The 13,435-nt window shown below is 43.5% G+C and overlaps 1 protein-coding gene across 1 annotated transcript in view; it reads left to right on the forward strand.

The window, feature by feature from the left end:
* The window catches only part of tnni3k (TNNI3 interacting kinase), a 28,140-nt gene that overhangs the window by 11,462 nt on the left and 3,243 nt on the right, over positions 1-13,435 (forward strand). The window contains exons 19-24 of the mRNA XM_030050133.1: positions 603-707; positions 803-855; positions 1,135-1,187; positions 1,790-1,922; positions 2,816-2,925; positions 13,196-13,255. Of these exons, the coding sequence (XP_029905993.1) occupies positions 603-707; positions 803-855; positions 1,135-1,187; positions 1,790-1,922; positions 2,816-2,925; positions 13,196-13,255 (514 nt within the window). The remainder of the gene's footprint in view (positions 1-602; positions 708-802; positions 856-1,134; positions 1,188-1,789; positions 1,923-2,815; positions 2,926-13,195; positions 13,256-13,435) is intronic.

The raw sequence follows: 13,435 nt of genomic DNA on the forward strand, positions 1-13,435 counted from the left end.
TGTGTACCTTTGTTTTTCCCCTGTTATTTTCCTGTACCGGATCCACCAAAGCAGCTTCAAGTGGCAGGTTTTTTTTTTTTTTTTTTTTTTTTTTTTTACACCGTATCTGTCGCTATCAAATAAACTGTAAATGAATAAATTTGCTGAATTCTCTGAAAAAAAAACTTGAGTGGAGGCTCGGGTGAGTTCAGCAGCGGCATGAGCCGACACCAAGTTCACACTCACACCTCGTCAGCTGCGAGATGTCACCGTTGAAATTTCAAAAGTGAAGTCAGCTCACTTGAACTCAAACTTGTTGCACAGACGCAGAGAGTGAACAACCAGGCGTAATGAGTCACTCTGTGTCTTACATAGGTCAGGTTTCCGTAACAAAGCGTGCACATGTTTCAGGGCTCATTATCCTGCTCGGTGGCGTCCCCGCACCAATCTCTGGCCCGAGCCGGGCTCATCATTGATCCAGATGAAGTGTTCCACTAACTCAGTGCCCAGGTGCCGTCTTCATAGACTGCCCTATTGATCTGTGTAAAGTGCTGTGCGTGATTGGCAGGGACCATTGATTCACTACTAAGTGGCTGCTACTTTAATGATGTGTCAATGGACAGGCTCATCGACCTGCAGTCCAAGCTCATCATTGCCATTGACGTGGCCAAGGGCATGGAGTACCTGCACAACCTCACCCAGCCTATCATCCACAGGGACCTCAACAGGTAGCCGCCACTGTAATAGCATCTGTGGTGGGATGGTGCGTTGGCGGTCTGAAATACGTGTTATCATTGCCAATAATGACATGTGTTCCTTCCAGTCACAATATTCTGCTTTATGAGGATGGACATGCGGTGGTGGCTGATTTCGGAGGTGAGGCAAAGGCAATCATTACAACCCTCTGTATGCCATGCAGAGAAAATTGAAGTCTCTTGATTCAATGGAGAAAAAAATATCTACAACAATTTTTTTCTATGTACTTTTATTGAGTGTTTCTCTGGTGACTGCAGGCCTTACTACTGGTTGTTTGTGCTGCTGGCAGTTTAGTAATTCAACTTTATTCAACCACCCAATTCACTCTAAATCACTCTGGATAACAGCTAAATGGATATAAATTGTCTGACTGTTGGGTGTCCCCTTCCTCCCATGTAGAATCTAGGTTCCTACAATCTGTGGACGAGGATAACATGACCAAGCAGCCAGGGGTCAGTCCTGTTTCCTCTCTTTTATGTTGACTTGGTGTGATGACTTTACTGTATTGAACACATTAAACATAAGTAAAATAATTTAATAATGAGGATGCAGTTATTTCCCTCCTGAACCACCCAGACTCGAAACTGGGACGCTCCTGGAACTGTGAGGCACTTTAGATAAAAGCGTGTATTATATTATTTTGTGGGAACTCAAGCCAGAGCTCTTGCTCAGGCACCTGCCATCAATTACCCTCCAGAGAAAAAAGTGCCCTCATGCAGATTGTGTCTCAATGTGCTGACTCATCAGTACCCAGAGTGCTTGGCCTGCAGTTTGGTGTTAAGTGTGTTACATCCCTTGGGTACAGCCTGTTCTGAGAAACCAGTTGTCCTTGCTGGAGCCCAGTGTTTATGTCTATAACTGGGCTTCATTATGTGTGTGTGTGTGTGTGTGTGTGTGTGTGATGTCTTGATGTTTTTTTGTTTTATTCAAACCCCTGTCTGCAAACTAACACTCTTTATAAGGTAATAAAGATTTGAATCAAACTGAGTGCCTGAGTGCCTCTGTGTGTATTGCATATACAACTGCATATTTATGTGTGTGTGTGTGTCTGTAGAACCTGCGCTGGATGGCCCCTGAGGTTTTCACCCAGTGCACACGCTACACAGTCAAAGCAGACATGTTCAGCTATGCCCTCTGCCTGTGGGAGCTGCTGACGGGAGAAATCCCCTTCGCTCACTTGAAACCTGGTAATTTTTCTTCACATCGCTCAGTGCAAAAATATCAGCGTCAGTGTCGGCATCCAAAAGCACATGTTGTTCAAAACCCCTTGTGCTGAAATGCAGGTGTGGGCCTTGGCCTGTTCAGTATCGTTTTTCACCCAAAAAGGATTTTTTTTTTTTGTAATTATTTACTCTCCCTCATGTCAGTTGAAACAGTTACATTTGTGAAGCCAAACAACTCAAAATGGGCTGTAAAGTCAAATATTTACCTCAGTGTCTCCTTGTTCTGCATGTGGCAACTGTCACTTTAGTAGCCAGCGGATGCGTATTCAGAATGTCAGAAATTGACAAGGTTCATCCTCTGGGGAGCATGAATGTGTTTTCCAAATTTCATGGCAAACCTCCCAATAAATTTTGATTTATCAAATTTGACATTTTGGTGTTAGGGTGGTGCTACAGGAAAGGTTGAGGAGTCTTCAAAATCACGAGGAATCTCCTTTTTGGGCAGTATGAATATACTTAGCAAATATCATGGCAGTGTGGTAATTTCCATGAATTAAAATAAGTGACGTTTTGGGTGCAAACCTGATATACTGGCCTAAGGGTGGTACTAGAGGAGGGGTGATGGTGACACCAAAATGAACAGGTTTCAGTCCGTAGGAATCATAGGTACGCTCGGCAAATCTGTCCAATGCATTTAGAGACATGTTGAGTACAAGTCAAATGTTTGGCCTGAAGGTGGTGTTAGAGGTTAGAATTACCACAGTCATGAGGAACATGTATGAATACACTCACCAAATATCATGACAGTCCACTACTCACATTTTATATCTTGTATGCATTTTTTTTTATATCATGATTTGTATCCATAAACAGCAGATAAAGTTAAACCAAAAGATAACATGTTCCTCTCTCCCCAGCGGCTGCAGCTGCAGACATGGCCTACCATCACATCCGGCCTCCTGTCGGCTACTCCATCCCCAAACCCATCTCTGCTCTTCTGATGAGAGGCTGGAACGCCTGCCCAGAGGTGAACTGGAACACGCACATACATTTTATACTGCATAGTTTACACAGTATATAGCATATGCAGTTTATCTCTACGCCATCGATCCCCTTTTTACATGATTTTTGCCCCAGAGCGACCCTTATATCAAGAGATATTTTGGTTTCTGTGAAGTATTGCAATGTATGAGGCTGCTTTCAAGAAATTTGACAGTGATGCAGTGTCACTGATCTGAAGTGAAATGTGTCATTTTTATCAACATATACATTTTTTTTTTTTTTTTTTAACTAATGTTCAGGTAATTTTTTTTGGCAATTTGCTAATTGCCTTTTTTCCATGTTTTTGAAAGCAATCAAGTGTATCTGTGCAAGATTCAAAGTGTGAAACTGTGTAGATGCCAATGTGAACATCACAAAACCACGGTGAGATAAGAAGAAAATGTTGAAATTATCCCTCACACAATCTCTGCACTGCAGTAGTTTGTAGTGAATTATCTTACAGTGAAATTAACTTTCTTCAGTAAACTGATTCTTCATTTTGCCAATGACCCCCTGGAAGCACCCCCCACTTTTAAACCCCCTGTGCGATACTTCATACAATGAGTTCTGTGTATTCAACCTCGCATAGCTTTTTATTTTCACAACTGTAAAATTATCCCAAATCTAAAATGATTCCTGGTCATTAGCACTTTAGTCATAATGAAGCATTGAGAGACGAGGGACAGGATGCTGAGTCAGCCACTTCCATGAGTGTGTGCAGCTCTAATGAATGGGACAGGCAGATCCCCAGATGCTACATTACAACATGGTTGTTCACATCTAGAAGTACACATGAACTGGTTGTCCCTTGGTGATGTGCTGTGATGCTCATAATGGGCTTGGCATGTTTATTTGGCCTCATTAAGAGAATTATTACACAACCAAGCATGTTGGCACATTTCTCTCTCCCTCTCCGGTGCAGCTGGCCTTGCTGTTTGCCAGCTGACGTTGCCAGCCAACTGCCTCTGTAGATATCGTGGATGCCCTCCCCTGGTGATCGCCTCGTCCCAGTGCCCCAGAAACTGTCAAGGCTCTGTGTTTTTCATAGCTGCTCGACTAAAGCAGGGCATCACAACTTGGTTTCGGTGCATGTGCTCTCAGTGCGCCAGCTCCCCTAGGATCTGAAAGCAGAACAAGTTGCACCGTGTTTACCGGCTTTGCAACAAACACTTCAATGCTTAAAGCCCTTGAGACTGTAAATGATTGCTGCAGTGTAAGCATATTTGACTTTGCTGTGCCATGAAAATGAAAATGGATATCATAGATGGAGAAATTAATGCTTATTTTCTCAGTGGCACCCGTGTAATTTGGAATTGGACAGTGTTGTTTTTAATGGGCCTATAAGGCTTATTAAGTTCTTTCATCACATCACCTAAATGACCATGTAAACTTGCTGTTGTGATTTTCTAGGACAGCAGTAATTAATTGAAAACCGTGGAAAATTTATGAGAAAATCTCATTTTATAAATTCCAAATGAGAGCATGTTGAAGATGATTTGTCTTATAATGTTTTTCTTTTTATTAACAAGAAGTTAATGTATGTTTATTTGTAACGTATCTTCTTTTGCTGCCCTAAAATGTAGCTCAGAGACCATCTGAAAGCAACCAAACATGGTGGATAAGTCTACCCCCACTGCTAAAGCATAAATTTCTCAACTCTAAGGCCTAGAATCCAAAATATGCTTGCTCAGCTTCCTTGGCTAAAGCAGAGGCCTGTATCATGAAGCAAGCTCCCTGGGTTGTTCAGACCTATCCGGCTACACTAATCGAGATCATGGTGATCAGGGATAACCAGTATCACGACGCTGGTTATCAACTCGCTCACTCAATCCAGGTTTGCCTCATCATGAGCTGTGAATGCACACATATAAGGGGCGGGTTCCGAGGCAGCAGACCAATCACAAACATGAGCAACAAGGAAAAAAGCACAGCATATGTCACGGCGGAGGAGCAGTGTATTATACTGGAAAAGTAAAAGGAGGAAAAACAAAAATTACATCCTAATTCGGCTGCCGTCAAGAGAAGGCAGAATGCTTAGCAACGAATTGCTGACTGCATAAATGCTTAGGTTGGCGCCACATGCTGAAACCCATGAACTCACTGCACTGCACAGATGTGCTGCGTGCAGGGCTCCTACCAGTTTCTTAGAACTTAGAACTTAGAACTTAGCAGGAACAAAAGGCACACACATTCTGGCTTAGGGTTAGAGTTAGAATTAGGGTTAGGTTAAGATTAGGCTCAGGACTCCCAGGAATTACTGATGGAATGTCTCATTATGTTCATGTAGAAAAACACAGAGATATCAAACTCTTGTGCTATAAAGCAAAACAGACACACACACACACACACACACACACACACACACACACACACACACACACATTCAGGTGGCTGCTGACCTTTCCTCTCCCTCTCAGCTCTGTTGCTGATGTCTAGTTTCTCCACCACCTGAACCAGTGAAAAAAAAAGTGAAAGTTCAAACAAAATACCCCAATACATCCTGGATCAATACATCCATATGTATTGATCAGTTTATGGGTGTTTGAGTACTTTGAGATTCGTACTTTTTGATAATTGAGCATTTTTTTTGTGCTGTGAAAATCTGCTGCAGTAAAAGTAAAAAAGAGTCTCATTTAAAATGCCCTGGCAGTCAGAGTGACTGAGTAAATGTAATGAGTTCCCTCCACCTCTGAAACAGCAGGTTTGAATCAGTTTTATCAAGTCAGTTAATCCCGTTACAGCTCTCCCATCTGACCCGGTGATAACAGCAGTGAAGGGGAAATCCAGTTAATTGCTAATTAAAGCAAAGCCTGTATCTGTTGCTAATTTAACAATATGTTAAATTATTATTATTATTTTAAAAATGTATATGCGATAATCCGCGTTAAAAATAGATTCCATTTTATTTGGCTAATTCTGCGATTCCGTCTGCGATTCCGTTATCGCGGAAATTATAGGGCCCTACCACTGTATAGCGGCGCAACTTGGTGGGCGTTATCCTGGTAATTTCTCTGCGTGAGCAATACAAGGTGTGGCGTGTGAGTGTGTGAACGGGTTGAAATGCGTGTGTCTCACGCCCTGAGAGCCCTGGCTTAAGATAAAACACACATTGACCCACCCTGCTCTGCAAGAGCATTCCTCTTTGATCAGTTTATCCTGTACTTTTAATAAAAGGAACGTGGGGTGTCTCACGTTTACATTGAGACTGCTGAGCTTTTGCCTGGACTGTGATCTCTGCATTTAAAACATTGTGCTGACAAATAATGTCATGAATATATCTCTCAAAAGCGTATTGAAGGCCTTGCTGTCTATTCCTCTCTGATATTTCTGAACATTGCCAGAAATTTGAGATGATTTCCTGCGGAATATCTGTCACTGGTAAGGTCGAACATGCCATATTTACATATCGGACTGCACCATAAGGCTCAAGCTTGCCATGCATAGCAACAGTAACTAAGGGGGGCAGGGTTTACCAAAGGGCGAATTAGAGGCCAGGTCTAAATGAATTGTTTTTGCAGTCTGCCTTAGCTCGCCTGCGCACGTGTGGCCACTTATGATGTCACAAAGTGCGGCCACTTATGATGTCACAAAGGAGGCATTGTGACCTCATCACCTCCCATGCCGGCTGCTGCTGATGTCATAAAGGAGGCATTGTGACATAATCACCTGATGATGTGAAAAAGGAGGCATCATCGTGACATCATCACCTCGTGTCACGGTGATGTCAACAGAGGGTATACATTGCCAGTTCCAGCTCACAACAACACCCCCCACACCTCAACACAACTACCCAAAGACATCAAGATCCGAAGATGGAGAGAGATGCTGGAAAGCCACGCATTGGCTCCAGTTATCGCACAAGGTACAGACAGCCTCAATCCACCTTCCAACTATTTTCCAGCACAACAACAATGGATACTGTCATGCAAGGAGACACCCCGAAGCAAGACAGCATCCAAGACATCCGAGACAGTCTGGCCTCTTCTGAGAAGATGCTGCCAAGACAGACAAAAACACAACCCAGTCGCACTGTCTCGCTCCATAAACCAAGCAGTGTGCAGGAGCCTGCAGCTGCAAATAAGACAACCTCAGAAAACGCTTTAATGAACAAGTCTGGCAGGGAACTCAAACCCTGGTCCGCTGACCTTATTAAAATGGTTAAAGAGGACGTGATGAAACAGGAAATGGGAATGAATAGCCCACCACAGAGTCCAGTTTGCTGCGTCAGGTCAAGCTGTAGGGACGCCGCTGCACAGTCCGCAGGCAAGGCTGTGACAGTGAACGTGACGGACGACTTGACTCACAGCGATCAAGTGGAAGTTTCTGTGATGCGAGCTGAAACTCCTTCCTCAGAAAAAACACTTAGCTTTAGTCCTGCCTCCTGCAAGTTAACAGGCAAAGGAGGGAAGACACTATCCAAGGAAGAAATTATCCGAAACATCTTGGATGGTACACCTTCCTCTGAAGAGATACTGCCAAAACAGACATTAAAACAAGCTCGTCGCTCTGTCTCTCTCATTGTAAAAGACAGCGTGCACTCTGAGCAGGTGTCTGCAGTAGCCAACAAGACAACCTCAGACACCGCCTTAGTGAAGAAGTCCGGCAGGGAACTCAAACCCTGGCCTGCAGACCTTATTAAAATGGTTAAAGAGGACGTGATGAAACAGGAAATGGCAATCGTCAGCCCACCACAGAGTCCAGCTTGCTGTGTCAGTCCCAGCCCCAGTGACGCCGCTGCACAGTCCTCAGATAAAGGCGTGACAGTGAGCGCAACGGAGGACTTGACTCTCAGTGATAATCTGGATGTTTCTGTGATGCGAGCTGAAATTACTTCTTCCTCAGAAAAAACACTTAGCTTTAGTCCTGCCTCCTGCGATTTAACAGGCAAAGGAGGGAAGGCACTATCCAGGAAAGAGACTTTCCAATACATCTTGGATAGTCTGGCTTCCTCTGAAGAGATACTGCCAAAACAGACATTTAAACAAGCTCATCGCTCTGTCTCTCTCATTGTAAAAGACAGCGTGCACTCTGAGCAGGAGTCTGCAGTAGCCAACAAGACAACCTCAGACACCGCCTTAGTGAAGAAGTCCGGCAGGGAACTCAAACCCTGGCCCACTGACCCTACTAAAATGGTTAAAGAGGACATGATGAAACAGAAAATGGCAATCGTCAGCCCACCACAGAGTCCAGTTCGCTGTGTCAGTCCCAGCCCCAGTGACGCCGCTGCACAGTCCTCAGATAAAGGCGTGACAGTGAGCGCAATGGAGGACTTGACTCTCAGTGATAATCTGGATGTTTCTGTGATGCGAGCTGAAATTACTTCTTCCTCAGAAAAAACACTTAGCTTTAGTCCTGCCTCCTGCGATTTAACAGGCAAAGGAGGGAAGGCACTATCCAGGAAAGAGACTTTCCAATACATCTTGGATAGTCTGGCTTCCTCTGAAGAGATACTGCCAAAACAGACATTTAAACAAGCTCATCGCTCTGTCTCTCTCATTGTAAAAGACAGCGTGCACTCTGAGCAGGAGTCTGCAGTAGCCAACAAGACAACCTCAGACACCGCCTTAGTGAAGAAGTCCGGCAGGGAACTCAAACCCTGGCCCACTGACCCTACTAAAATGGTTAAAGAGGACATGATGAAACAGAAAATGACAATCGTCAGCCCACCACAGAGTCCAGTTCGCTGTGTCAGTCCCAGCCCCAGTGACGCCGCTGCACAGTCCTCAGATAAAGGCGTGACAGTGAGCGCAACGGAGGACTTGACTCTCAGTGATAATCTGGATGTTTCTGTGATGCGAGCTGAAATTACTTCTTCCTCAGAAAAAACACTTAGCTTTAGTCCTGCCTCCTGCGATTTAACAGGCAAAGGAGGGAAGGCACTATCCAGGAAAGAGACTTTCCAATACATCTTGGATAGTCTGGCTTCCTCTGAAGAGATACTGCCAAAACAGACATTTAAACAAGCTCATCGCTCTGTCTCTCTCATTGTAAAAGACAGCGTGCACTCTGAGCAGGAGTCTGCAGTAGCCAACAAGACAACCTCAGACACCGCCTTAGTGAAGAAGTCCGGCAGGGAACTCAAACCCTGGCCCACTGACCCTACTAAAATGGTTAAAGAGGACATGATGAAACAGAAAATGACAATCGTCAGCCCACCACAGAGTCCAGTTCGCTGTGTCAGTCCCAGCCCCAGTGACGCCGCTGCACAGTCCTCAGATAAAGGCGTGACAGTGAGCGCAACGGAGGACTTGACTCTCAGTGATAATCTGGATGTTTCTGTGGTGACGGCTCAAGCTCCGGCTTCTGAAAACATACCTGAGCCGCCACCTGAATATGAGGCGCATGATAGGGTCGCCATTGACTTTTTCAGAAACACAGGAATCTCCTACAAAGAAGCTGTTTCACAAGGTCTGGATGACATAGAGGTCTCTAAGCAGGTGTTCAAGAGTCTTGTTTTAAAGGTTGGGATAGAGAATTTCAACAAGAAATTTAAAGACAATGATAAATTGATGCTCACTCAGCTAGAGAAACACATTTGTGAAAACCTCAGAGCCTCGTATTTTGAGATGATCTGGATCAGGTCCCTGTCACAGGCGCTGGCACCTCTGAGCACAACTTCCACCACCACCAACCCCACAAAAAAGAAGTCCTCCCTCCTCTCCAGGATGAGGAAAGGCTTGCACAAAGTCTTGTTTAAGCCTGAAGATGAAGGTTTGGCGAAGACAGCTGAAACTATGGCTTCCTCAGAGCCAACATCACCGAGACAAACACTGGAGCAACACAAGCAAGTTCCCGCTGAGCAACAAGATAAGCAGAGCACAACTTCCACCACCAACAACCCCACAAAAAAGAAGTCCTCCCTCTTCTCCAGGATGAGGAAAGGCTTGCACAAACTCTTGTTTAAGACTGAAGATGAAGGTTCGGCGAAGACAGCTGAAAATATGGCTTCCTCAGAACCAAAATCACCGAGACAAACACTGGAGCAACACGAGCAAGTTCCTGCTGAGCAACAAGATAAGCAGAGCACAACTTCCACCACCAACAACCCCACAAAAAAGAAGTCCTCCCTCTTCTCCAGGATGAGGAAGGGCTTCCGCAAACTCTTGATAAAGACTGAAGATGAAGGTTCGGTGAAGACAGCTGAAACTATGGCTTCCTCAGAACCAACATCACCGAAACAAACACTGGAGCAACATGAGCAAACCCCCAAGAAAAAGACCCATTTCGCCTCCCTCTGCAAACTCTTCAAGAAAAGCAAGAAGTGACCGACTTGACCAGCAGTCAAACCCCCAAGAACAATGTCACTGTGTAAGACATGTGTAATATTAGGCTAATAAAATCCTCATAAAATTAATTATGTTATGTTGAAAATGAATTTGTGTTCATGATACTGCAAATAACTGAGTCAGTTTTACCTGTTTTTAAATACATTTTACCTGTCAGCTCCTGATATTTTGATTTTGATTGTATGCTGTGAAATCTTTTGCACCCCCATATGATTTGAAAAATGGTGTGGTGCAATGTAGGGAAATGCCTAAAAACTGAGGTATATATCTTTATACACCTTATACACCTAACCTACTACTTAAAAATACATACTTAACATTGCCAAACATATGACTACTGAATACTTCAGTTTGTCTGTATTAGTTAAGTGTGTATATGTGTCAGTTTCCATGCCAGATAATTGTCAACTTTAGGGTTAAGTTAAGGTTAGGTTAGGAAATACTACACTCGATATCTCACGCACACTCCATCTCCAATTTCAGTAGTACGAGCGGCTTTGGTTTTGAGTTTTTGCATGAAAAGGCACTGACCCACGTCTGTTACTGAGCTGCCAAAACCCGCTTTGACTGAGGTTCAGGGTTAGTGTGAAACCATGTGGCAGAACCTGATGCCCGGTACTGGGATTCAGGAATATGTGTGTATCAGTTTCCATGCCAGATAAATGTCAACTTTAGGGTTAGGTTAAGGTTAGGGTTAGGGTTAGGGTTAAGGTTAGGGTCGTCTCCAGAAAATGAATGTAAATCAATGTAATGTCCTCTGAAGTGGGTAGAAATGACCCTTTTTCACATTTGCATCAGTGAGCTGTCAGTTAGGCCCATTCTCTCACCCAGGAATAATTTGCCCCCCAAAAACATTTAGAACTAATTAATTGTGCCATTTTAAATGTCCCTAAAATGTTGTGAAATGCCTCTGAAAATACTTTTAATTATCAAATTTCCTTTAATGATCTATCATTTCTGTCAGCTCTGTATAGCAGGCAGCTGTTAGCCAGGCTGAAGTGCTGCTTCACATCAGTATTACAGCCTCTCTCTCATACAGAGAGTCGTCGGCAAAATCTAATATCTAACTATTTGGGCTCCTATTTGGGCTCCTTCTTCAATGGGATTCTCAATGATTGGGCAGGCCAAGTTTTTGCAAACAGCTGATTGGCCAGGGGGTGGTGCTTTATGTAGGATTCAATCCAAACAGGTTCAGGATAGGTTTCCTATCCCGATGAGTGGTGAACCAGCTTTGTGATACAGAAAATCCGTAGTGGAGCCTGAAGTTATCTTGTTAAAGCCTGAATCCTGCTTCGTGATACAGGCCTCTGGAAGTGTTGCACATTATGATTTATACTTCCACCATGGTAGTTTTTCAGGCATGAATCTTATACAAAACATATTTTTGCCATACAAAGGTACAGAGCCCCGACAATTTTCTTTTTTGTGCTCTAAGTTTGACTTTTCAAGCTCCCAAATTCATAAACTTGCACCCACATTTTAATTATGTTGTACCCTGTGCCTACAGTTTAATGGATAAACTGACAGTGGCCATCTGTGTAGCTGGGGTTCTTTGATAAAGACATATTTTAACTCTACTGGCATCAATACACTGATTTGGATCATGTCATTGAATTCAGTGTTAACCAACTGCAAAGCAACAGCAGACTGCATGGATACAGATAGATGTACACACAGTTTGCAGGAGGGTATCCATATTTTGAATGTATTGTGAATTATTATTAATAAAATTCATATTAAATCATATAATTGATCATGCCCATTGTGGGTATGTTTCCTTTAGGTGAGAGCACAAATTATGCAAAACATGGGCACAGTTTCCTTAACTGGACAGCTCAGGATAGCAAACTGAGAGCTAAAAATTAGTAAATCTTGTGTATAAATTAGGGCGTAAATTTAGTCTTTCGTGGGCAGGATTTGTTACATCTTGTGCACAAAAAAGAAAAAAATAATAATCTGTGGGGCTCAGTCCAAAGTCATTCTAATTTCAATAAAGTTTGCATAGTATTGATCAACCTCCTAAATTACGGCTATTATCCAGAGTTTTGAAAGTCCGAAGCATCTCTTTGGTGTGCAAACAAAGTTGTCATTGTTGAAGTTGTCAGGAAATTATTGTGAAGTTGAGTATCCCATCTTCATCCCCGTCTTCATACATATGTTGGTTTGGTCTCAAAAGGGTAACAAACCATACTAGGTCATGCTGTGTAGCGCCATCATCATCATCATCATCATCATCATCATCATCATCATGTTACTACCGTGAGCTTCGCGGTAGTAATAACAAAGCATGCCTCAGCGCTGCCCACATCAACTTTGTATCTCAGCATTTTGATACCTGAAACTGTGTTGCCTTGATGCTCAGAGGTTCAAAATGCTCCCTGCTCATCCGAATGTCACATCGCTGTTTACAAGAGCCCTCCAAGTGTCCCAGACAGCCTTTGGTCAAGATCAGGAGAAATAGCATCCACTATCGGGACAAAGTGTCATTTTTGTTTGGGACCACCTTTCGCTGCAGGACAGTTTTCCAAAATGTGAGTCCGGCTCATACTGTCCCTGTCAAACCATCTGCCCCCGTTAGTGGAGTTTGGCCCCTCACTAACGGCTGCTAACATCCATAATCTTTTCTTGTGTTGCCTGTGTGGGTTTTATTTATTCAACACAGTATGCAGACAGACCTTGGCCACTGTCTGCGGATGTGATGTATAATTGAACAGCTCCAGGGTGGCAGTGTTTGTTCTTTTACAGTGAGAGAAGAGATCTAAGGGCTGGTTGTGAAGCAGACTTCTCTGCTGCTTTATGTGTGGGTGGAATAAAATTAATAGCATATACCGAACAATGTTAAGGAGAGCACAGATGTGTGTATTTGTGTGTGTGTGCGTGTGTGTGTGTGTCTGTATTTCCAATACTGAGTGCTTTTGAAACTATGTGGTCCTGAAGCAGAGATCATTCTAATCGTCTTTTCCAATGCAGGATAGGCCTGAGTTCTCCGAGGTGGTCAACAACCTGGAGGAGTGCCTGTGCAATGTTGAGGTATAAAGATAAAGTAAAAGTAAAAATACCAAATGATATGTTATTGTTGATATAATAATGCTGTGATAATTCAGCTTTCACTCATGAATGGACTCATCTGTCTGTGTGTGGCTGGTCGTGGTGCATGCGTGTGTGTGTGTGTGTGTGTGTGTGTGTGTGTGTGTGTGTGTGTGTGTGTGC

This window comes from Myripristis murdjan, chromosome 4 (genome assembly GCF_902150065.1).
Source record: "Myripristis murdjan chromosome 4, fMyrMur1.1, whole genome shotgun sequence".
Taxonomy (NCBI): domain Eukaryota; kingdom Metazoa; phylum Chordata; class Actinopteri; order Holocentriformes; family Holocentridae; genus Myripristis; species Myripristis murdjan.